Genomic DNA, 26,837 nt, shown 5'->3' with positions numbered 1-26,837 from the left:
AGCTTCACACTTGCAGCAGCAACACCAGCACCAGTCATAACCTGCATTTACATTTCTTACACAATACACATGCAGACTGCTTAAGGACTTACTACTTAGAACACAGGAAAAAATCATGACATTATTACAGTGCTCAAGGAAATGAATCTTTCTGTAACTTTTATGGGTAGCCTACATAATTAGAGATGAATATCTTAACCAGTCACCAGTCTGCTGCTTAATCTAATTCCCTGCGTTTAAAAGCTTAAGCCAGTAACTGCAGTCTTTTAAATCAGACCATTCCAAACTCATAAATGCAAGACTATACAAGCATAAATGTATAAAAAGTTACTTATCTCAATCACTGACCCCATTTCTTTTTATCTACTCATTTGTCATAACTGTGATTCATGTAACCTTATTGTGCACATTAATGAACATATTCATAAGTTCATAGATCAGTACTAAGCTAACTGCCCTTGTGGGCCATTTTAAGCCTAGCCAGTTACCCCATGTGAGAATTGAACCCTGTACATTGTGTCTGTAAGGTAAATGCCATAACCATTATGCCAACCCTCCATTCAATTGTTGTCCATATAACTTAATTCATATTTCCTCCCAGAAAAAAAAAAAAAGAGGACATCCCTGCCTGCTTCCTCTGTTCAAGCAGAACTTATTAGAGAGGACCCTCCCACACGCACTTAATTTTTGCCTCTGATCCCTCACATATCCTCCCTAATTGACCTTATTATTGTGTCATGAAATGCAAACACTTCCATTGTACTACTCAAAATCCCAACTTACTCTGCCAAATGCTTTCACTGCACTAAGACCCACCAACAATGGTACTGTCTTACATTCTGCTTCTGTTCTGTTACTGTTGTCAAATCTCCCGTCTACAACACCCCATTGATCCATATCTATCAAGTTTGGCAACACCTTTGCCATTCTTTTAGAGACAAACACTTTATAATCATAGTTTAGAATCAAAATGGGCCTATACGAATCTGGAACCAATGGGTCTTTACCATCTTTAGGTATTACAGCCCCTACAGCTTTCTTCAAGTATGTTAGTATTTTAAAAGGAGGAAAATCACCATCAAACAAAAACCTTCCAGATTTTTATCCCTTTCTTTCCTCATAGCGTCCAAATTTCCAAACGAATACTATCTATTCCTGGAGACTTTCCTGTGAATTGGTTATACATCACCAGCTTTATCTCAGCACCTCCTATCCTAACTATTAATAATTGAGCCTCATCTAACTAACTTTGGCATATTTAATTCTTCCATAAATATTTCCATTTATACTTTGATTTCCACATTTCTCTGCTTTATACAGATTTCCTTTCTGAAATATTTCCAATGCCTCTACAGGATCTCTGGTTATTTTCGGCTCCCTATGCTTGACCCTAACAACCCCTTTCTACTGCCTGAGCTGTAGTGCTAAAAGCTTTGTGCCCTGGAGTTATTATCAAAAACAGTTGCTTAACAACAGTTTTTCTAAACTCATGCATATTATCGAGGTGATGTTATTTTCTGCTTAGCACTCTGCAGTTGATCCTCTTATTGTTCTGTGAGATTCCCCCTATTTTGCAATGCTTTAACATTTGTCGGACCCTCTAAATAATTCTTGTTGTATCGACAACTTATGTTAAGGCAAGTATTGGATTCATATCTTACTTTGCTCCCATTCCAACAGTGATTTAATTCTCCCAAAGGAGTACAAAAACAACTTACATGTTCACATATCAGATAATAACTATTCTGACAGACTTCAACTCTGGGCTTACTTTCCATTCGCTACCACTTTTAAAGGGCAGATTATGCTAAGGGCTAAGATCCTTTTTACACAATGCGGACTTAAGAATCTTGCTGTGTCTGGAGTTAACTGATTCTGAAAAATTGTTAAGAAATAATCTTTACCATCTTGGTTCTTGTAGAAATGTAAGTTGTTTCAAATCCATTTCTTACTACAATGTGTGTGACAGTGTACATAACTGAACTGAGTAAAGTTACCAAAGGGGAGTCACCTTTATCTCATCTGCAGAGAGTAAAGTTGGTGGTCGAGGTCTCCAAAGTAACTGACAGAAGCGATCCTTGGGGTTCTTTTGTAGCAGTCTACCTTGGAATGTCCACAACCAATACGCATTGTCCACCTACAACACAAGCAATAACATGACATTAGGAACAATTTTGCGTAGTTCCTTCAGAGTAAAGTATAAAACCCTTTTCAGCAAAATACAGCAAAGATGTAAAATGTGAAAATCTATACAACAGTGCAACTGCCATGTCAAAGATTCAGCAAAAAAGTGCTTCAAGTTGTGCAAAACATACATATGTATTTCTATAAAATGCAGAACAGCTTTGAAAGTAAACTATGTACAGTTACTATAAAAGCAGGATGAGGTGGTGGGGATGAAAAAGGTATTAGTGAGTTTGGGTGCGTGTTTACACATGTGAATGCAAAGTAGTTTTGTGCTCTTAAGAGTGCATGCGACTGTATTTACAGAAATACATGCACACACAAAAACGCACACAGATCATACATATGTATATATGTTTTGCTTGTATATAGGCCGACAGATACACATGCACAAATACGGCATATCGGATCAGCAGTATGGTTTGCAGAGCCTTTCCTGACACCTACATAACTACAAACTATGGGCCTATCTTCCCACATTTTTTCTATCATGAAGGTTTAAGTGACTTCATCCATACTTCTTTAGTTATTAACTACTGTATGACACACACACACACACACAAACCTAAGCTACCAGGCAAGTAGGCCATTAGGAGCCAACCCACTGCAATTCCAACTACTTGCTCCTTTCCATCCATAAGGGTGTGACAAAATTAGACTGGACTTGCAGATCCTACATTCAAGCAGGTTTTTTTTTTTTTTTTTTTTTTTTTTTGTTTAAGGGACAGTTATGGATCCACTTTCATTGATAATGAAGGGAAATTTATTCCGTAGGTATTTTATCTTTTGAGAGAGGTCTATCTTGCACTAAGGTTCTGCTAATTTTATGATGTAGATTTATTTCCCTAGAAAAGGAACTGGTGGTACCATTTGTTTTATAAACATGCAAAAGGTTATATGGGGTGGAGTCATTTGCAACCTAGTTAGCCAAGCAAAGGTCACCTACAAACTGTAGGAAACAGTACAGAGTCAGGGCTTTTAAACATTCTGTTTAGCACAGGGAGCTCATATCTGAGATTTTCTTTGTGTGGAAATATTGTGGTTTTATACCTGTGCAATATGTTTGGATAGATACATGCCAACAGAGGGCATTATATTCCAATGCAGGTTTGACCAGAAAGGAGTACAGAAGGACAAAAACTGCTCCAGGACGATACGTCTTTAGCTATTAACTGCAGTAGGAAGAAGGTCTTCCTAAAGACAAATAATATGTGATGGTTAGAGAGAGTTTTCACGAGTGTACCTCTAGCTCGTATCACACTACCTATTTTTTTTTTGGGGGGGGGTATCATTTCTGGGGTAGCAGTAGGGGTGCTCTTACTTCCCAGAGGGAACAATATTGTATTTTTATGCAGAGAGCTCAAGACTGTGGTCCTGACAGCAAGAGTCTGTGTGGGGTAGGTCCTTTTTGGGGGTTATGAATGTCCGACGATATGACAGGGTAGCAGGTGTATATATGCCTACAGCTGATAAATACAAATGAACAGCATATGGCACAACAGGTTAACTCATTAACCCCAACTACCGTTTCATGGTGCCTCTGTGCTTAACACCGAGCAAGCTGTGAGACGGTAGCAATTGCATGCTGTTACAAGCAAGTTTGCAGGCATATTATAGCTCTACTGTTGCAAATTAAGTTGAAAACGTAACTGAACTTTGTCAGTTACCTTGTCAACTTAGGTTTCAGCATGGAGTTCTGTGGTCTTCATATTTGACTTTATTTAGAAAATCGGCTTGCAACGCAGCCTATATTTGCGTCTCAACAGCAAGCCGGCTTTCATTAAGCAACTGTGGCAGCCAATGAGAGTCACCTTTTGCTTAACATCGCCCCACTCTGTTCTTTCCAAATAAATAGAGGGTCCTACAGTAGATATTCCCTTTCTTTTTCTGCATTTTGTGGAATTATCAACTGTATTCCTCTATTTATCGTGTTGTTCGTGTACCACTGGAAAGTTGCCCTCCCCGATGCATTAATGTTTGAAAGAAAAACAATGCCAAGTGTAATGTATCACAGGTTTTACTCCTTGTATCTTGCCTGTACTGAACTTTCTACACGTTCTAAGATGTAGCATGCAACTCTAACAATACTGTATGCTTTGACCCTTATGCTTTGTGCCAAGATGATTGACTTACTGAGGGACAGTCACAAGACAAGGGCATTTCTAAGCAAAAGTGAGAGTAAGTACAAGCAGTTATAAAGAGAGGCAGCAAGCAAAGGGCACACGGTTGTTAGGTGTGCGTGTGAGTGGAGAGTAGGTTATGTAAAACTGACTGAGGGAAAGTTTGGTTTACTGCTTGTCGGTTGGGAAATCTCTGGTGTCTTGTCACAGCGGCGAATGGAGAGAAGGTCAGTTTTGCGTTGTTCCTCACTTCCTCCCTCTTCTCCAAGTTTGTGCAATCTAGAGTAGATAGTTGTGCAGTTTATGGCGATTCGCTTTTCACAACGTCAGTTGTTGTGTGCAGTGAGAGGGTGAATCCAAACATCTGCAATATTCAAAATCCAAAGAGTGCATATATCCATTTGGTCATTGTCTTGTATGGTTCTTTTATATTTTTAAATTTCTATTTTTGGGTAAAGAATAAGTGTGGCAGCCATGAAGAGGGATTTGAAGCAAGCTGGAAGGACCAGTATTTAGTTTTAGGGACTATGGTTTGTGATTAGTGCTGTGGAGAAAAAGGAACTTATAGGTTTAGGGACAGGGAAGGCAGCTTGGGATTAGGTTTAATGAGTGAGGGCAAGTTTTGGGTTTAGAAAACAACTGAAATGTATATTTTGGTGTCAGGGTTTGGGATAAGCATTACTGAGCAACTAGAAGTTTTAGTCTTAGAGATTATGGTTAGGAAGTCAGTGATAGTTTCAAGTTCAGGGAAAGAAAAACAGGTTTATTTCCAGGAAGGTACTAGGTGTATTACATTTATACCGCAGGGCTTGTGATTAGGTTTATAGGATGATGATCAAATACTTTGTCTTCGTGGTTTTATGAATGTATTCTTGTGTGTTCTTATGTATCCATTCAGGAAAAGGACACATTCTTCAACTTCTGTTTTCATGGCAAACTGTGAAAATTGTCTTTAGAAAGATACTGAGATATAAGAGGTCCACTGGTAGGTGATTAAAAAAGGGAGAAAAATACAGGAGACAAGATGGATCCTGGGATATACCTTTGAGTTTGGTGGAGGAAGGAGAGAACAGTGATCCACTTTGGAAAGGGACAAATCCCCCTGCCTACATTATCCCTAGCCATATTCCTTCTCCTAACCCTGCATATATTACTAAGTGCCCTTTCCTTAGCAGCATCAATGGTGATATATGGAATGTTTAGTAGGCTAGAATTTGTCAATGTTTTGTGACTTCATATTAGTAGTATTTCAGTGTTTTGTGCATTCAAAAGTGACAGACAGTTTCCACCTCACCACCATCTCCAGAAAGGGAAAATAAAGTACAGTTGTGTACACCTTCCATAAATGTAGATGTTCGAGTGTATTCACTGTTGCAGTCCTTACAAAATGGGTTATCTGGCTCCCTGTAGCACACAGTCGGTCAGAATACCAAAGTCCTTGGTATATGACATCGGCTCCCTTTGGCCGTAAACCCGTCAGGTATAAAGGAAGACAGCAGACGCCATTTCCTCAGTTTTTCTTGCCATAACTGTCAGGAGCCCCCAAAGAAGGCTAGACCAGGAAAAGAAAATCCCTGGAAACATACCATCCACAAAATAAACAGCTAGTCCGTGCCTTAGGAAAAAAGAGGGATTGGGGGGAACCAGGACTGCAATGCATACACTCAAACATCAACATTTATGGTAAGTGTACATAACTGTACTATGTTCATCATGTTTCACTGTTGCAGTCCTTACAAAATGGGTTGATTCCCAAAGCCCAAAGAAAAAGGGAGGAGGAACACCCACTGATTAAGGGTCGGTAAGAATGCCCTGCAACACTGCAGTGGCAAAACCAGCCCTGGACTTAGAAAACAAGGGTAAATTGTAATGCTTTGTGAAAGTGTGAACAGAAGTCCAAGTAGCCACTTCCAGGATGTCCTTAGTAGGTACACCTCTCAAAAAAGCTGCTGAGGTGGAAGCTGCTCTAGTAGAATGGGTCCTAATACTCTGTGGAAGAACCTTGCCATGTTGTAAGTAACAAAAGTGGATACAATGGGCAATCCATTTAGAAATGGTCTGTTTAGAAATAGCTTTGGCCTGAGCTCCAGATGCAAAACTGACCAACAATTGGTCAGACTTCCGAAAGGTTTTAGTCTTGTCCAGGTAAAATCAAAGCTGTCTATGCACATCAAGGGAGTGCAGAAGTCTTTCTCCTTTATTCTGAAGTTTAGGAAAGAAGGTAGGCAGATGGATAGGTTGGTTAAGAGTCAAGTTAGAAACCACCTTAGACATAAAGGAAGGATTGGTTCGAAGGGAAACCCTATCTGCATGGAAGATGATAAAAGGCTCTACTGCCATTAAGGCCTGCAGCTCAGAAACTCTTCTAGCTGAAGTAATGACCAAGAGAAAAGCAGTTTTCCAGGACAGAAACTTTAAATCTGCTGAGGTAGCCGGTTCAAAAGGAGGCAGAGTAAGTTTCTCAATTACAAAATTAAGATCCCAAGCAGGAGTAGGTGCCCTTCTGGGAGGTTTTAAATTGCTAACCTGTCTGAGGAACTGCTTCATCAAAGGATGTGAGAAGATGGGTTGTTCAAAGGAACAATAAGCAGAAATCGCTGAGGCATGAATTTTGATTGAACAAAAGGAAAGTCCACTGTTAAGCAAGCCTGCCAGGTAATCAAAAATAAATGGAAGAGATGGTTTAGAAGAGTCTTCCCCTCTGGCTTGCATCCAAATACAGAATATTTTCCATTTATCTGCGTAAGACTTCCTAGTGCTAGGCCTCCTGGCCTCACAAAGAACCTCAACCACCTGTTGAGATAGATTTATACTATGAGCCAGGCCGCCAAATGCAGAGTCTGAAGATGAGGATGTAAATTTTTCCCTCTTCCTAAACCAAGAGATCTGGTATAGGGGAAGATGCCAAGGCTGATATTGGGAGAGACTGCGAAGCAGTGGATACCAATGCTGTCTGGGTCAGTCTGGAGCTATGATGATGGCCCTTGGTTTTTCATCCCTCATCTTGAACAGCACTCTGGGAAGAAGATGCAGAGGAGGGAAGGCATACATTGAAAGCTGTGTCCAGGGGAAAGACAGAGCATCCACTCTCCAAGCTTTGTTGTGATGTTCCCTGGTGCAAAAGGTTGGAAGAAGATGATTGTTCTGAGATGAGAAGAGATTCACCTGGGGAGAACCCCAACGATGAATGATATGACAGAAGATGGTCTTGTTCAGTTGCTACTCTTGAGGACCTAGGACCTGCCTGCTCAACCGATCTGCCAAGGTGCTGAGTCTGCCTGGAAGAAACTGAGCTATCAGATGTAGGCCCATGGAAGCTGCTATGGACAACAGAATCATGCTTTGTCTGCACAGGTGTAAGAGTGAGTCCCTCCCTGCTTGTTGATGAACCACATGACTGTGGTGTTGTCTGTCCTGACTAGAAGAGTTGCAGGACAGAGAAGATGCTCGAAAGCCAGCAAGGCCTGCTGGACTGCTATCAATTCCTTCAGATTTATATGCAGGTGAATCTGTTGGTTGCTCCAGGTCCCCTATCTGCATCTGCCATCTAGATGCGCTCCCCAAGCGTAGTCCGAGGCATCTGTGGTGAGTCATGTTTGCAGGATGTGGCTGAAAAGGCAGGTCTATGTTCTGTGAACAAGCTGTCGCCCACCAAAGAAACTGTCTGCAGACAGGGAATCAGAGGAAGTATCAAGTCTGAATCCTGTGTGTGTTGACACCAAAGGTTCTTAAGGTACCATTGTATTTTCCTCATATGCAGTCTGCCATATGGAAATCATCAGAATACATGAAGCCATGATTCCCAGGGCTTGCAGGAATTGCCTTGCAGAGAGCTGGGTCATGCTTGCCAAATTCTTGAAGTAAGTCGAAAGTTACATTTGTTTCTCTTGACGGAGAAATGCCATCTGGGCAGCTGTGTTCAGACTCGCTCCCAAGAATACAATCTCCCTGGCGAGTACCAGTCTTGACTTCCTTTCGTTGAGAGTGTAGCATAAAGTGAGAGGGTTCCTTAAAAAGTCCAAATCCTTTAGAAGTTGTTCTGGAGAGTTTGCTTGAATGAGGCAATCGTCCAAGTAAGGGTAAAATTTGAATGTTTCTCTACCTGCATAAAGCAATGACCGGAGCCAGGCATTTTGTAAAAACTCTGGGAGCAGTAGATAAGCCAAAGGGCAGTGCAGAGAATTGGTAGTGTCGCTTTCCAGCTCTGAAACAAAGGTACTGCCTGCAACTTTCCTGTATTGGGATGTGCAGATAAGCTTCTTTGAGATCCAAAGTCACCAGCCAGGAATCCTTGGCCAGCGTTGGCAGCAACTGCTGAAGAGTGAGCATTTTGAATTTGGGAATCACCAAAAGGTTTTCAGTATGGAAAAGTCCAGAATGGGGAGCCAGGTGCCCCCTTTTTTGGGAAACAGAAAAAGTCTTGAGTAGAAACCTTGGCCTATCTGACGTACAGGAACTGGCTCTATTGTTCCCAGGTTCAGTAAGGAAGACATTTGCTTTTCTGCTTATGCCCTTTGATTTGGAGGAATATCTGGGTATCCTTGGTGAACAGGGAAAGTGTGAAAAAAAAAACTAGCAGTCCTGGTATACTATTTTGGGTACCCATTTGTCGCCTGTGATGGTAGACAAAACATCTGCAAAATAGGCCAACCTTCCCCCCAAAGGCAACCCTGGGGCAGGCAGGGGGAGGGCTGAGTCAAAGAGAATGCTTACTTTGGGGAGGTTGCTTAGAACTCCCAGATTTTGAGGAGGAAGCATGCCATTGTTTAGTCTTTTGAGGAATAGAGGTCTGTCCCCTAGAATACCTATAACCCCTAGACCTAGTGCATCCCTGTTTACTGGGATCAGGAAAAGTCCAATTCTTAGAAGAGTAACGCCTACTAAGATGAGGAGGCTGAACTTGCAGAAAATCTTTAATAGTTTGCATAGATTTAGCTTTATCCTCCAATTTTTTCAAGACCTCTTCTGCTTTGTTATCAAAAAGACTGTCCTTATGCAAAGGTACATCACGTCTATATTATATTTTCGCACAATGAAAATAGCGAATGCTATTTCATCGTACCGATAATAACTAAACAACAAAATATCGAACAAACGGAAAAATTCTCTGCTACATAAAAAAAACAAAAAAAAACAAACACAAATTTAAGTGGGGTGCTTCCCCCCCCACACCCTCCCCCCACTTAAATATACCAACTCCGAAATCACACCATAGTGGAGGAAATGGCAAAGTCCCGAAGACGGCACACCGAATGTTTTCCCTGGGAAAAAATTTGATGTTCCCTGACTTCGCTATTTTGCCATTTCGACAGTATTGGATCGACTAAATAGCATTCGCTATTTAGTCTATTCAATATTGTCATATAGACCTGGTACATCCAGTAACTTAGATTTAACAGGCTCAGAAAGGGGCTGTTCCCTGAGCCAAGCACGTCTTCTGATAACAGATCCAGTGGTTGCTTCCCTGCAAGAAGCCTCCAAATTGTCAAAACCAGTGTAACGAATGTTTAGTCACAAGAGTGACAGCATTTAATAAATCTTGCATGTCCTTACTCTCTGCCAGGGAAGGAACACTAGCAATTTTAGCCTTAATAGCCTCCAATGTATGCTGCTGAAACTTAAGCATATGAAAAAGACAATTAACAGACCTAATAGCAAGGGTGGCAGAGGTATAAACCTTTTTACCCCACCTGTCCAAGGCCCTAGATTCTCTGTAGGAGGGAACAGGATTTTTTGCAGCCGTAGCCTTAACACCTTTAGGGCCCTGAGAAATAGTCTCTGGATCAGCAGTAGGATTCCTGTAAAGAAACTGATGAGGATCAGGGACTCTAAAATACCGGTCAGGTTTCCTGGGAGCAGGAGGAACAGAATTAGGAGTCAAAGAATTCTCCATGAAAACATCAACTACTTCCAACACCGGAGGGACAGCCAGAGGCTTATGCTGTGGTAAATCCAAGAACTCCCTAATACTTTTCTTGGACTGAGGATAGTCCTGACTCTCCCACCTAAAATGCTCTCTAAGAGTATTCAGGGTGTCTCCAAAAGAAAGATCTTCTGGAGGAGAGGCAGAAGGGACAGATTCTTCTGCATCATAATCCTCAAAACCAGAATAAAGTTGAGAGTCTTTCTCTTCATCAGCAGAATTGCTGGAAACATCAGAACCTGAGGGAGACAAAACTTCAGTGGACAATTCTCTAGCCCTCTTAGAAGGAGGAGGTTGAGAGCCCCAGATAACAGTCAAAAGATCACTAGCCATTTTAATCATCTGTGACTGAGGAATTTGAGAGGAGGCCGGCGCCTGCTTTTGAGTACATTTGCGGCTGGAAGGTCTGCTAGAAAGCTGGAGGGACTCTGGAGGTCTAGCCACAGCGGTAGTCTGAACCGAGGTCGGTCTGGGTTTGGTCTCATGCCCCAAAAAAAGAGGCCTCAGAAGCTGGGGCCTGCTTAGCGGTTCACGACCAATCGAAGGTAGCGACTGGTGGAGGGTCAGAAGACGAAGTGGAAGCCTGCGGCATGGAGGACTTCGAAAGGGTCTCAGCAGAGGCCTGCGGCTTAACATCTGTGGACTGCAGGGACTGTGAAAGCACCTCACTGAGTAACGCTGGGCCGACAACCAACTTAACCGGAACGTCATCGGCCGATCTGACCCTAGGCCTATTGCGATCTTTAACCTTGTGCTTCTTAGGAACACTAGAAGTCGGGAGATCAGAAGACGCCATACCGACGAACCTAGGCCCAACAACGAAATGCTTGGATAAAATTTTAGTTCTATGGTGTATGGTACGCGGATTAAAAGAAGCACAGAGATCACAATTAAGGACGTCGTGCTCAAGGCCTAAGCAAGTGACACAGTAAGAATGAAAATCACGATGCGGAATCTGTTTTCCACAGGCAAGACAGTTATTAACTTTCTCTGACATTCGTTAAAGCAAGAAAAGAGGATCCCCAACAGGGTACTTAGCTGAGGATGTCTTCAACTGAAGTAGTCAGAATACAAAAGCAGGTAAATCGGCCGACCGGCACTCATGCAAATTGCTTCTGCTTCAGGCTCCGCGGTAAGAAAGACTGAGGAAATGGCACTGGCTGTCTTCCTTTAGTACCTGACGTCAGGTTTACATCCGAAGGCAGCCGACGTCATATACCAAGGACTTTGGTATTCTGGCAGACTGTGGGCTACTGGGAACCGGATTACCCATTTTGTAAGGACTGCAACAGTGAAACACTATGAACATCTTAGCAGTTATACCCAAACCACCACGGAAACACTGGAAGCTTTTATTGTACAGTGAGCTTTCTTTCTGTTATTAACAGCAGACTTTTAGCAGAATGAATTCATGTCATGCAGTTTAAGCTTTTATATTTTTAAAACTAACCAGTTTAATTAAGCAATAACTTAATCAAATTATAATTTAAAGTGCTAAAATTTAAAAACACCATAAATATGTATAACTTGATGTTAGAATGGATGTGTGACAATTAGCTATGAGATACAATTACTGGGAGCAAACCTTTCAAATTCCTTTTGCAAGAATTTTGAATTAATCCAAAATTAATGGGCGTACAAAGGCCCAAAATCAAGGACAGTTTTATACATTAAACCCCAGAACTGAACACCACAGTGCAACCTCTTAGATTGTCATACAGTTTAGCAGTTGTGCTGGCAGTGTAACCCCTTCCTCCCACCACATATGAGGGGTGATCAATTTGCTCACAACACACATTAATTCACAATTTTTGATCCTTTCCTCTTTTGTTATTATAATAAAGTGCATTTGGATACTTTTTTTGTTATTTTTCTAAGATGCTGATTACGGTAGTCTAAAGTTATAGTAATCATCATTGGTTCATATGGTTTGTTTCATTGTACTGGAAAAATGTTCAAAACTACAAATTTAAAAGACGCTCTAGCAAGTGATGCCATATTATATAAGGGATATAATTTAGTTCTTCCTTGGACATACATTCCTTACCTTTGTTTATATGTTTCAAAATATAGAATGATTTCCTCACTAGTGCAGACATGTGATGGTCAAAGGCTAATGTATGTGTGTGCCCCCAAGTCCCTGACTACTGAGTCACCTCTTAGGGATGTGGTGTCAATAGGACAGTTACAAGGGCTGGATAACTTCCTGGGGGGGGGGTGTTAGTCCATGGTTCAGATGCCAGTTATTTGTCTGTGTTAGCCCTTTATGGAGAGCATTTGTGGCAGTGGTTCATTTCAGGTTGTGGACATAGCTTAAGAATGTTTTGTGGTTATCTTTGGCCTAGTAGGACAAATGTACCTCCGATTTGGCTTTGGTAGACTTTACTTGTCCTCCGAGTTGTTTCTCGAGTTTGATGCGAGTACTTTTATCCTGCTGGGTGCTGCACCCCCTCCTTTTTGCCATGATTTTCTTCCTTCTGTTATACAACCTACTGATGCTGTGATTCCACCAGGGTGGCTTGTTTTTTTTTTTTTACTTAGTTCTTGCACTTGATGCTATTGGGTTGCATGGTGAGTGTTTCCAATAATACATGGGTATCCTGGGTCATAGAGGGGGACGTATATCTTGCAAGTGCTACAGGATTTGGCTTATGGTACTTTGAAGATGGAGAAGCTCAAGTTCATTGTCCTGTTTGACCTGCCATGAGATACACAACCACCTTTAGTCCCTGTATGTATAGTAGCTGGTCAAACCACATGTTTTGGACTTTTTTCTTAGCTTTGCCAGTCATTTGTGGAATTTAGGTGGGAGGAAGGGATCAATATCTAAATGTTAAGCTACTTTAATGAACCAAGTAAAATCCAGCAAAGGTACAAAAAAGAACTATAAACTCCAAACAAGTATCCTTGACAGGAAAATACAGCAATCAGTTGTTCTTTGATGCAAAAATCCAAGTTTAATTCACACAAGCATCTTCCACGGTTTAAAAATCAAAGCACAAACACCCTTCACCAACTCAGCGTTTTCGTCTAATTAAAACAGACTTCATCAGCTGCAGACTCATGCCAAACTACACGTTTATATCAATTAATATTTAAATTATCCAGTCAGCACCACTAAATAAATGTGATTAAAAAAGCGTAAAACTCATGCCTTGTCATTTGTAAAATGAAATGTTAAAAACACACTTAAAAGACTTGAACATTTTCATTCCAAATAACAATAACGCTGAATATCAATAAAATGAATAAATACAACTAAATATTTTTGTCAAAGGCTCCCTCTAGTGACCTTTAGTGGGAATGCACATAAATAGGAAACTTCCTTTTGCTATTCATAATTTAGCAGATCTGATTTTAAGTAGTGGGCAATGGAAACATTATCATTTAAACCAGGAGACGTCCCAGCATCTAAAGTGGTTTGCCACTATAACTCCTTGTATTCAATTTTTTTCTTCCCACGATCCACCCCTTGCTTCCTTTTTTATTGGCTCCACCACAAAAAATAAGAAATTCGCTCTATAACATACCGTGGTGTGCTTGTATAGAGCATTTGTTTCTTTTGTGTTTTGTATATCATATTTATGCTCGTAGATCCTTCTCCTTAACTTACGCTCAGTTTTTCCTATATAGAAGGATCTACATTCCACACAGGTAGCCAGGTACACTATTCCAGATGATTCACAATTAAAGTAGTCTTTGCCCTCGATCAATCTGTCCCTACTTTCTATAAATGCCTGATCAGTGTTTGTTATATTTCCACACTGAGAGCAGCGACCACATTTATAGGTCCCTCGCCTTCCTTCCTTTTCCAGTCATTTTCTAAAATTGTCTAAGTGAATTTTTATATACAATTTTAAGGGGTTCCCTAGGCACTCCTTCCAGGTCAGTAAAATTAACAGACCTTTCCCATTCAGTTTTTACAACCTTTCTATCTAAACCCCAGAAGGCATTAAATTCCAATACTAATGCTTTTCCAAAGTTTTGCTCATTGGTATTCTCTTCTCCTAGTATGGACTTAAATTTTCCTTTTCTGTCCTCATTTGTCTCTACCTTTACCCCTCTTAACTTAATGGGATACCCCCTATTCAGAAAAAAATTGTTCTAATAATTCACTTTCATGCTGACAGTCCATTTCTGAGGAGGTCATTCCGCTTCGTACGTACAGGCCTTTCATTATATTCCTTTTAAAATGAGGTGGGTGGGCACTATTGTAGTGTAGAAAGGAATTGCAGAATGTAGGCTTTCTAAAGACCCTTGACTCAAATCTGCCCTGGTTCTTGTATACTTCTACATCAAGGTATTCATGTTTCTCTGTGGAGCATTTATGAGTAAATCTTAAATTAGTAGTATTGTTTATATAATACATAAAATCTTCCCACTTGTGCATTGTCTCAATCCATAAAATCACTATATCATCTAAAAATCTCCTATAAAACATCCAGCACATAACATATTGGGATCCCAAAACATATTTCTCTTCCCATTTGGCTAAACAAGGTTGGCATAGGTGGGAGCATCATGCTGCTCCCATCACAATGCCCTGGATCTGCTGATAAAATTCCCCTTTAAAAAAGATGAAATTGTACTTCAGTACTAATTCCATCAATTCAGTACATACCAATTTCTCCTTTTGATTTAATTCAGTGTCTTCAAATATTACCTCTTCAAGCATACTCATACCTTCAGTGTATGGTATGCTGGAGAATAACCCAATCGCATCCACTGTGACAAAGGTCAAATCTTCCCTATATAATTCATGCTTAAATTCCCTCAGAAGATCCCAGGAATCTTTCAGTATTGCCTTTCTTTTCAACCATATTTTTTTCCAATTTGCTGTCCACATATTTTGCAGTGTTTTGGATCCCTCAGCTGACACTATGTTTCCATTGCCCCACTACTTAAAATCAGATATGCTAAATTATGAATAACAAAAGGAAAAGTTTCCTATTTATGTGCATTCCCACTAAAGGTCACTAGAGGGAGCCTTTGACAAAAAAGATTAAGTTGTATTTATTCATTCGATTCTCAGCTAGAGCGTCTTCTGTGTGGAGACATGTGTGAATGGGTGTACCTTCGGTGAAGGTTGTGTTAGGGCTGGCAACTCTGCACGTAAAAATCTACTGCCAATCATTAGCGGACCAGAGTTCCACTGTGGCGTCCCCTAACCGGGAAAGCCAAAAGACACAACATTGATATTCAGCTTTATTAATATTTGGAATGAAAATGTTCAAGTGAAATGGATCTGCCGATGCTCAAACCCTCCTTGAAAACTTTCCATTCTCAACTTTTCCTCAATCTATGTACTTCTCTCTGTAATACTCACATAACTACTGGTCTGATTTGATAAAAAAAAAATAAACACCCAATTTTTGTACTTTATATTCCTTTCTGCTTAACTAATATGTGTACAAGCAATTGTTATCTGTATAAGATTTAGCTGTATTCGACTTATATAAAATATATGCTAATGTACTTAATGTTACACTTGTATGTACAGGAGCTTTTCTCCCCAGGCTTCTGCTGAAAAAGGGCCTCGGCTCAGTCAGACATTCCTGGTCAACAAATGTAAAATAAAATAAATAAATATAAAATAAAAGTGTGTTTTTAACATTTCATTTTACAAATGACAAGGCATGAGTTTTAAGCTTTTTAATCACATTTATTTATTTAGTGGTGCTGAGTTGTTGTTGTATCTTTCAGCTTTTTTCCTGGTTAGGGGTCACCACAGCGGAACTCCGGTCCGCTAATGATTGGCAGCAGATTTTTACATACTGAGTTGCCAGCCCTGACGTACAACCTTCAATGAAGGTACGCCCATTCACGCATGTCTCCACACAGAAGACGCTTTAGCTGAGAATCGAACATGACAACCGCAGCACCACCACTGAGTGCATAATTCAAATATTAATTGATATTAATTGAACGTTTTACCAAATATTTGGACAAGGATAGAAGTTTCCTGTTTTAGGAATACTCGTTTGAGTAGGTCAAGTATGCATCCCAATTTTATTTTTCGGAATTTAATGCGTGGACAGTGTATTAGAGCGTCCAGGTTGAATCCCACATTAGGAGGTTTTCAATCTGAGATGATGTCCTTGGAACAGAGCTTGTTAGAGAGGGGATATGGATAGGAGGAGATCTCCAAGAGTTGGTCCGATCTCAAGGCTCTCAGGAAGGGCATTGCAGCCCCATATTATGGTCCTGCTATTGAGGCGACAGTGAGTACACTCGAGGATCCTTCTGATGAGAGGGGACTTGTGAAGATTCCCTTGTTTTATACACAAGACAACAGACAATTAACTGAACTTTTTAGGCAGCATTGGTCCATTTTGCAGGTAGATTTAGCGATTGGTGGCATAGTTGGTGATAGACCTTTGTTCCTCTATAGAAATAGGAAGAATTTGAAGAGACTATTATGCCATGGCAGGGATTTAAAGATGAATTTCACTAGAGCAGGGGGTCACTCAGCCATGTGGCAGTTGTAATTTTTGTGGTTTGATCAATACTTCTGCCTCCTTCTATCATCCTGATTTACATAGAGAATTTACTTTTCGTACAGATACTAAATGCAGGACCCCAAATATAGTCTATTTAGCTGAGTGTGCCCACTGCAAGTCTTTTTACATTGGGAAGACGAATAGGTCACTACGTGAGAGGATGAGGGAACACATGTACAGCATTAGAGTACGATCGGAACACAATGTTTAACATGTTGTAGAGTTTGTTGAGATGCACTCTTATTTTCAGGGTCATTGAGATTATAACACCAACAGTTAGAGCAGGTAACATCCGTAGTGATACGGAATATAGGGAGATAAACTGGATGATTATTTTGAAAGCTGATAGGGGTAGTGGGCTCAATGAGTGGGCTTCTTTGAAGCCCTTGTTGAGAAAAAGCAGGATTCGTAAATAGTAATATGATATTATATAATATTTTATATCTTTGTGATATTTTTGTTGAAGAAGAATTTCTTAACTTTTTACTATTGTTATATGTATTTTTTAAGGCACTGTGCTTTTAAGATTTTCCTTGAACTAATTGATGTCTTTCCATCATTGGAGGACTTGGATTCAAATTTTTATATATAAAATGCAGTGTGCGTGTTTTATGGTCTGAGGAAGCTCTTATGCGAAAGCGCTTACCACGATTCTGTTGTCAACAATAAAATGTTTTTATGGTAAAGGATTCAGTAACTTTTGTTGCCTTGGTCGCTCCATTGTTGTTCTTATACCTGGTATATTTTATTTTATGAGCAACGGAGAGTTCACCCAGTGGATTATTTTGTGTTTTTTGATTTTACTATGAAATATATTAAATATATTTAAACCTAACTTTGTGGGTGATATGTGAGACATATTTAAGCTGTTGAGCGTACTTGCATATGTATCTGGTGAGCTACCCAGGGTCTAAGGTAGATGGGGACTCTGCCCCACAAAGCTGAGGATAGAATGACATTTGACAACATAAGAAAGATAAGTTATGTACTAGCCATAGTGTTCCTGTGTTAACCTTGTTCTGGGAAGCTATCTGACAAGATATGATAACCTTCATAAAACGGACTGCAGTTGCTAAATAATGGACATTTCAGTTAAGATTTCATATTCCTTAGAAAAATGCATACTAACAGATATCCTGTTATTCTACTATTTTTTTTAAGTGCATGACAGCAACATTTACAGTTTGACCCTATTTATTTTATGCTTTGTCCCACTTTGAGGTTGAAGTGTGTGTGTGTGTGTGTGTGTGTGTGTGTGTGTGTGTGTGTGTGTGTGTGTGTGTGTGTGTGTGAGAGACAGTAAACTGCCCTAGCTAGGTTTAGCAGATGATTAGTAATTTGCTTAGCATCAAGCTCTGTACCTTACTATGCAATAAGGAAGGTGAGCAAAATAACTATTGTATGTTTGCATGGATCTACAAATGCGCCATGTGGGCTATGATTTCACAGCAGACCAAAGGCAAACCCGCCACTGGCCAAATGCATTTTTTTGGAGTGTGGGTTGCAAAGCTGTTTTAGTTAATGTGATTTTCAAAGGCAGAGAACTTCTGAATCATAAATCTGTTTTCATTGAGTGATTGTATTGCTTTGTTTAGCATATCTTTGTGAACTACTTCAGCTGAACATCGTATCATGTAGTAATTTTATGTATCACCAGTGAATACATACTTTTCTGGTGCATTCCTTTTCACATGGCTGCAGGTATATTACTTCAGAATGTTGTATACCATTGTGTTTTTCGGCTGTGATTTCAAGTGTAAAGCAACACATCCCCCAACGAAGATGCCATCTGTTGAGGAAAAAGCAAGCAGCATTTACCTGTTGGGTGAGGAAACGGACTCTGATGGCTGTAGCAGTGGCTCAGACACAGGTATGTACCTTGAGCCACCACATAATGCCAACCAGAGTAAGGATGACGATTATGACACAGAGGATGAGATTCCACTTGCACATCTGTGTGATAAGGCCATTGCCTGTGATACGGATGATGCCCCTGTGCCAGCCATTCCTGAAAGACCACTATGATTTGCCAAAGCAGACCTGACCAGTAATTATGAAACTGACTCTGACGGACAGGATGAGGTGCCACTTGCACTCTTAAGGAAGGAGGCCATACACGACGGCCACACAGTCCAGTCAGGGTTTGACGCAGATGATGACTTGCCTTTATCTGTGTTCAAGAAAGCACTTGGCATGACTGACACCTATGAAGTGCTCCACAGTGCATGACACTGCAAGTGCTGACAAGGGTGTGGATGTTTCTTCGAATGTACATGATATTGAAAGTAGTCCAGAGCATGTGGATTGGGATGGAGAAAATCCACTAGATACGAGTCCAAGTAGCTCTTTGTCCGGCAATGATACGGGTGTGCCCAAGCAGGGAAGGTCTGTTAGTAGTTCACTAACAACTGCATGCAGTACAATTGGTACTGACATTGAGAGAGCACCATCACTGAACCCTACAGCACTTTCCATTCCCAACTGTTCCAGGTGACCCAGTAAGGTACACAGAGTATGCCCACCACGTAAGGTCACGTGGGAAAAACACCTCCAAACAGTACACATTGACGATTCTGTGGGGACAGTAGGCCCAGTAAACCACTTGGGCTCAGGCAGCACAGAGACGGACTTCACGAATTTGATGTTCCCAGAGGAGCTTGTACATCCTTATTGCCAATGAAACCAATCACTATGCTGCACAGAGGCAGGCTGCAGCAGCCAAGGTTAATACTCTGTGGAGTCCTGTTTGTCCAGGAAACATACGCACATTTCTAGGTGTCAGAATATACATTTCTATTGTACATGTTCCTGAATACAGGCAGTACTGGGAAACGCACCATGTATATGGTCAGTTCCCAATAGCGGAGTACATGACCAGAGACAGGTTTGAAAAAATTCAGTAGTATTTCCACTGCAACGATAACAGCCTGAGCCAACCACAGGGTTCTGTGGGACACAAGTTACATCGTGTACGGCCAATTCTGGATGCAGTACTTCATGTATGCAGGACATGTTACAATGTGCATCGTGAGGTGGCTGTAGACGAAGCCATGGTTGGCTTCCGTGGATGCTTGATATTCAGACAGTTTATGCCTGGTAAGCCCGAGAGGTATGGCATTAAGGTGTGGGTGTTGGCACACTCAACCACGGGGTGCGTACGTGAATTCTAGGTACACGCTGGTAAAGCGGAGCAGAATACAGAGGTCGTACTGACACACAGAGTTGTGGTTGACTTAACTAGGGGACTGACTGGCAAGAAGCATCATATTTACTTTGATAACTTCTTTACCTCTGTTCCATTGGCACAGCAAATGCTGCAAGATGGTCTGCACTGTTGTGGAACCATGCGCACCCTATAAGTCAGGATGGCCTCTAACATTCAACAGACAGGCCATCCGAAAAGCAGCTCGAGGCTACTACAAGCAGTTGCAGAGTGGATCACTGCTAGCTACTGAATGGAAGGATAGCAACCCAGTACTCCTCCTGTCAACTAACTGCAACCCAATCTTGTCAGTCTCCAGTACACACAGGAGAAAGCGTGATGGAAGCAAGGCATCTGTGCCATATCCACCAGTTGTAAAAGTGTACAACAGTTACATGAAAGGGGTAGACTGAGCAGATCAGCTCAGGACACAGTATCCCACTGCCAGAAAGGCCCGCAAATGGTGGCTGTACTTGTTCTGGTTCTTATGGGATGTGGCCATAGTCAATGCTTTCATTATATTCCGTGAATGTAACAGCCACCAGCAGCTGTCATGCTCTGGACGTGCTATTGCAGCAACACAGTTACAGTTTCGAAGAAACCTAGGCTTGCATCTACTTGCCAGTTACATGAAGAGGAAAAGACGCACCGAGATTACTGTCCCAGAGGCCGTCAGCCAATTTGAGTATGGCTCCCACTTTACGGTGAAATGGCGTAAATCAAGATGCAAAAACTGTGCAAACAAGGGAAAACCTGCTGAGCCATCATGGGGGTGCCCGAAGTGCAAGATCAACCTGTGTGTCGAATGCTTCGGCGAGTACCATGGCCACAAATTCCTGGAGGGTTACTGACACCAGGAAAGGCACATTATGCGATGCACAAGGCAAATCAAGATGTACATGCGTATGGAACTGGGGACCTTGGAGTGTGGTGCTGAGTACTGTGTGCGTCACTGGGTGTCGCACGTAAACATCATGCATCTTAGGAGCATCCTGGACGGCAGTGGGGAACTTGGAGACTCTTCAGCTCAATGCCAGTGGGCTACTTTCCTGGATATGCATGGTTTCAAGGGTGCCCTTTCTGTGTCCCCTTGTCAGTTACCGTCCAAGCCCTTATGCACCAAGGCCAGGAAGGTCCCTCTTCAGTCTTTTGTGCCAACTGCTCTTGTGTTGGTGGATGCATCACGGAGGGCATACCCAGCCACCATGGATCTTATTATCTACCTGGATCGCAGTTGGGAACTTGGAGACTCTTCAGCTCAGTCCCATAGTGCTGCTGTCCTAGGTAAGCATGGCCTCAGGAGAGCCACTGTGATGCAATGTTTCCCTCCGGGAAAGGACACTTGCGAAACAAAGCTTGGGTCAGTCTTGGTCTTTTCACATGTTGTCTTGGTGTAGCTCTCCACTCAGTCTCCCTCCCTTCAGGTGTAGTAAATGTATGTAGGTCAGGGGAACAGGGTTTACATTAGCTCCTCCCTTCCACTCCTTATGGCCATTGTCGAAAGGATACATGTAAATGGAAAAAGCAGCGGTAAGGCAGAGTGCTGGCACTGCATGCAATCTGGAGTTATCATTGCTGCTATCAACAGTCTGAGCAGGTAGCCAGCACCGGTATGGGATACTTCAGATGCTCATGGGCTGAAGCCCCATGCCTGTCCTCGGCATATTAGTGGAGTGGCGATCCTTAACCTGCTTTTTCTGTATACATGTGCCCTTTCTGTGCCCCCTTGTCAGTCATTGTGTGTAATTTGGTGTTTTCACGACTGGTAGGTATGTACTTCTCCAGCTTCATCACCACTTAAGTACCTTATGAAAAGAACACTGCCCCTGTGGATAACAGTGAAGATTTGGATGGGCTAACCAGGTAATGCATATGATACACACATATATATATGTAGTCTTCCAATACCATCTCTGTCAATCAGTAGTAATCTGTTTGCATTTTCTTTCCGGTGCAGGTTCGTCCACCTTCTCACAATGACATGGCTTCACGAGCAGGAGAACAACAAGTGAGTGTGGGTATGTGGCCATTCCTACATTCACTGGGCTGCCAGCCATGCCTCCGTAACTGAAAACCAGTGCAACTTGAGCTTCCCCACATCCAGTGTGAAGGTATACTGTATTGCAAGAAGAGTTATGCATTGGAGCAGAGTACTGCAGTTGTTATAAGAGAAGTGTTCCATCTACCCTGAGCCCGACATTCTTGTGCTGCACACTGGAGGGAATGAGGTCATCAGTCAACCACTCGGAAGGCTACGGTTTTAAATCAGAGCAATTTTTGAACACCTGCAGTCGTGGTGGCCACATTGTCATTTTGTGTGGTCTGACATAATTCCTCGGCAGAAATGGAAAACAGCAAACAGTGACATAATTCCTCGACAGAATTGGAAAACAGCAAACAGTCAACGGGCAGCGCACAAGGCCAGACGTTTACAGAATGGGTTCATGCATGGCTTGATGACCAGGGTCGGTGGATCTACAATCTGCCATGACAGCATCACCGCAGAACATGTTCACCTGTTCAGAAGGGATGGCGTTCACCTAACTGAGGAGGGCAAAGCATTATTCTTGACTGACCTCCACAATGGCGTGAGAGCTATGCAGGACTGGTAACATGCAGCTTGTCAGAAGAATGGAAAACACCCAACACCAAGTATGACCAGTATAGTAAGTAAAACGCTATTATGAAATGTTAATATAGCAACCAAAAACAACGAAAATAGTCTTCTCCACTAATGCCAGGAAAACACGGACATGACAACTAGCGCTTTCATTCACTTTACTTGTGAACTTCCTCAGAAAACATTGAACTCCACCCTCTCACACAATTTATAATAAATGTACTTGTCACATGTCAAATGATGTCACTGAACCACATAACTCATTCTACTATAAAAGAATATATGTAAAAAATATATATGTATAAAAATATTTAAACAAATATTGCATAATATTTATATTTGTTTATAAGTATATAATCACATGTACGTGCACATATGTGCATATACATGTGAATAACTATTATTTCATCATCAGAAAACACTTTATACTGAAAGTTTCAATCAAACCAGGCTTGCTGTCTGCCCCAAAATGAAGCTGCCATAAAGATTCTTTACATTCCAAAAGTGTTTTACAGTCTCCCAAACAGGCTTTTTGCCTGACGCTATCTATTACAGAAAAAACAACTTTCTTAAAATCAGAACACACTATGGAATGCCTTGCTAAGGCATAGGTTTGTTCTTTCTTCCTAATAGCTAAAAGATGTTCACTAATCCTTTTTTTTTTAAACATCTTGTGGTCATTCCAATATAATAACTAGGACATGAAAGTCACCGAGCAACATAAACAACCATCTCACTATTACAGGTGCAGTAACTTTTACACCAATAACTTCTCTTAATATGGTTAAAATACACTGATTAACAATTACTAATATATCTACATTGCCTACAATTACTGCAAGCATAAGTCCCTTTGGTTGTGAGAAGACTAGCTCTACTGTCTTCTTCCATTTTACCTCCACATTCCAATATACTTTTGATGTTACAAGTTCTTCTGAATGTAAAATTTGGACGCATGCCTATTACTTTCACAAGATCCTGATTACCTAATAACACTTTCCAATTATCCACCTATGATGTTCTTGATACACCACATCTCATTGGTAATAGGTAAAATGAATCCACAAGAAAAATCTTTACTGTTGTCTACAACTTGTGTGTCATGTCCAATGTTCTGACTTGACAAAATAGGACAGGCTTTACCCTTTCGCAAAGCTAAAATTAGAAGTTATGTACTCACCATAACGTTCCATCTGAGTAGGTGTATTCATTTGTCTGCAACCTGTGGGTTATGGATCCGATATCGGATCCGAACCGGCATGGTTTACCAGCTATGGATCCAAGCTCTCAGCTCCTCCCCTCACCCATAATGCCCTGCTCTACCCTCATGACCTCAGATCGAGTTTGCCAACAGCAAGAACACCCTGAAAAGGGTAACACATAATATGCAGGAAACTGAAAGGCCAGGGGGATAGGAGGGCGGGATGGTTGCAGACAAATGAATACACCTACTCAGATGGAACGTTATGGTGAGTACATAACTTCTAAATCTGAAGTAGGAGATTCATTTGTCTGCAACCTGTGGGACAGAGTCCCCAGCTACCTGAATCTTGGGCGCCATCATGGAAGGATATTCCGAGCACCGCGGAGCCAAATGATGCTCTACCCCTAGATGCAAGATCCAACTTATAGTGGGAAATAAAAGTATGAGATGAAGCCCACGTGGCTGCTGCACAAATATCATCTAGAGGAATCCTAGCCTTAAAGGCTGCCGAGGTAGATACTGACCGGGTTGAATGGGCGTGTACACCCTCCGCGGGCCTTCCTGAAGCTTGATAAGCCAATAAGATACACTGTGAAATCCAGCGAGACAGAGAAACCTTAGAAATTGGCTTGCCCAAATTAAATTTAGCAAAGGAAATAAACAACTGGTCGGATTGCCTATGACCAGCCGTTCTGTTTAGATAAAATCTAAGTTGCCTGTGAACATCTAAGGAGTGAAGCTTGTATTCACCTTTGTTTTCATATTTAGGAAAGAAAACAGGGAGGTTAATGGATTGATTAATGTTTGCTTCAGAAGCTACTTTAGGAAGAAAGGACGGGTTGGTCCTGAGGTAAACACGGTCCGGATGAAATACCAAGTAAGGAGGTTTAGCTGATAATGCTTGGAGCTCTGAAACTCTCTTGGCAGATGTAATGGCTACTAAAAAGGCTGTCTTGAAAGACAAGAATTTAAGATCCACCGTAGCCGCTGGTTCGAAGGGGGGGGGCGGTCAAGGCCTGGAGAACTACAGAGAGGTCCCAAGGAGGAACCGCTTGTTTCACAGGGGGCCTGAGAAGGAAAGTACCTTTAAGGAAAATTTTACACAACTTGGCTGACATGAGTGGACTAGAGTCATGACCAATGTGATAATGAGAAATTGCCGCCAGTCGTACTTTGACTGTGGAACTGCTGGCACCATCGTTAAAAAGAGTGGTTAGAAAGTCAAGCACTAAAGGGAGAGGAACCGTGAAGGGATTCAGGCCTTGCCGCTCCGCCCACAAAGAAAACCTCTTCCACTTGCTGCGGTAGACTTTCCTAGTGGACGGTTTATGAGCTGCCACCAGGATAGCCTTAACAGGTGACGAAATACCGGGAGTCCTGATCAAGAGTGGAACTGGAGCAGCCAAGCGGTCAGCTTCAGGTTGTCCAGGTTCGGAGGAGATATGCAGGATGGGTGGGATATCAGATCCGGAATGGGATCTAGAATCCAAGGAGGATTCACCGAGTGAGACCTTAGAAAGGGGAACCAGATCTGTCGAGGCCAAAACGGAGCAATGAGAATCCTTCTGCAACCCACCCGAGAGGCTTTCTGAAGAACTTTGAGCATCAGAGGCAAGGGTGGATAAGCGTACAGAAGACCGGGTGGCCAAGCATGCACCAGAGCGTCTCTTGGAGAACCTCCTGGAGGGGGTATCAGAGCGAAAAAACTGTCGCACTTGGTGTTTGAGGGAGAGGCAAAAAGATCGCATGAAGGAGTTCCCCACCGTGCGAATATGCGTTCCGCTACTTGAAAATTGAGACACCACTCGTAAGGGGTCAGAATGGTGCGACTGAGCTTGTCCGCCAGGATGTTGGACCGACCCGGAATGTGCATTGCTATTAGAAAGCGGTTGGTGGAGATTGCCCATTCCCAAACTCTCATGGCTTCTCGACAAAGGGTAAGACCTTGTTCCCCCTTGCTTGTTGATGTACCAGACAACAGACATGTTGTCCGATTGAATCGCAATTGTTCCCAAGGGAAGAAAGTCCTGAAGTGCTAGCAACGCTAAGAGCACTGCTCTCATCTCTAGAACGTTGATATGCAGTAAGGTCTCTGAATCGTTCCACGTGCCTTGGACGGTCCGCCCGCAAAATGCCCCCACCCGAGGCGGGAGGCGTCCGTGGTCACCGTGGCGAGAGGGGGAGAAGCACAAAATGGGCGGCCTCCGTGGAGATCTGGGGAGTGAATCCACCACAGGAGGGACCGCTTGCAAGCCTTGCTGATCGCAATGGGATGATGCATAGGAGAGCAAGGTATGACCATTGTACTAAGAGAGTCCACTGGAGGATGCATATTGAGCCTGGCAAGAGGAAGAAGTGCTATAGCAGACGCCATGGACCCTAGAGCCCACAGGACCAACTCCGCCGGAACAGAACTTGAGTGGAGAATGGCCCGCACCTGGAGCTGCAGATTTTGAACTCTGTCCGCAGTGAGGAAGGCTTTTAAACTCCTTGTGTCTAACCTGGCCCCTATAAAATCTAAGAGCTGTGTGGGCGCCAGGTTGGATTTCTTTGTATTTATTGTAATGCCCAGAAAGGGAGCAAGATGGAGAAAGGAGTCTCGCGCCAATAGTAATAGATGCCTTGTTGGGGCGGTAAGAAGCCAGTCGTCCAGGTAGGGGAAGACCTGCACCCCCTGAAGCCTCAGGTGGGCCGCTACCACTGCTAATACTTTGGTGAACACTCTGGGGGCTGTGGTGAGACCAAAGGGAAGGACTCGGAACTGGTAGTGACTGGCTCCCAGCCGGAAGCGGAGGAACCTCCTGGAGCGCCTGTCCATCAGGATGTGGTAGTACGCATCTTTGAGGTCTATAGAACACATCCAGTGATTTTCTCCCAGAAGGGGGAGAATAGACTGCTGAGTGACCATTCGGAATTTTTCCTTGGGGACTGCCAGGTTCAAGAGAGAAAGGTCTAGAATTGGTCTTAGTTCCCCCGTCTTTTTTGGCACTAAAAAGAACCTGGAGTAGAACCCTGATCCGATCTGGTCTGGGGGGACGGGCTGGATGGCTCTTTTCTTTAGCAGATGGCCAATTTCTGCCAAAG

At 42.2% G+C, this 26,837-nt stretch overlaps 1 protein-coding gene across 1 annotated transcript in view; it reads right to left on the bottom strand.

Annotated features, from left to right (window-relative positions):
* The window catches only part of EIF3B (eukaryotic translation initiation factor 3 subunit B), a gene marked incomplete in the record, with an annotated part of 704,366 nt that overhangs the window by 191,928 nt on the left and 485,601 nt on the right, over positions 1–26,837 (bottom strand). Inside the window, 1 exon segment of the mRNA XM_044089128.1 lies at positions 2,012–2,137. Within this exon segment, the coding sequence (XP_043945063.1) occupies positions 2,012–2,137 (126 nt within the window).

Source organism: Protopterus annectens, chromosome 12.part0 (assembly GCF_019279795.1).
Source record: "Protopterus annectens isolate FY-2018-M chromosome 12.part0, PAN1.0, whole genome shotgun sequence".
Lineage (NCBI taxonomy): Eukaryota > Metazoa > Chordata > Ceratodontiformes > Protopteridae > Protopterus > Protopterus annectens.
Note: the sequence above shows the minus strand (reverse complement) of the source record. Positions and strands in the feature narration are given on the sequence as shown.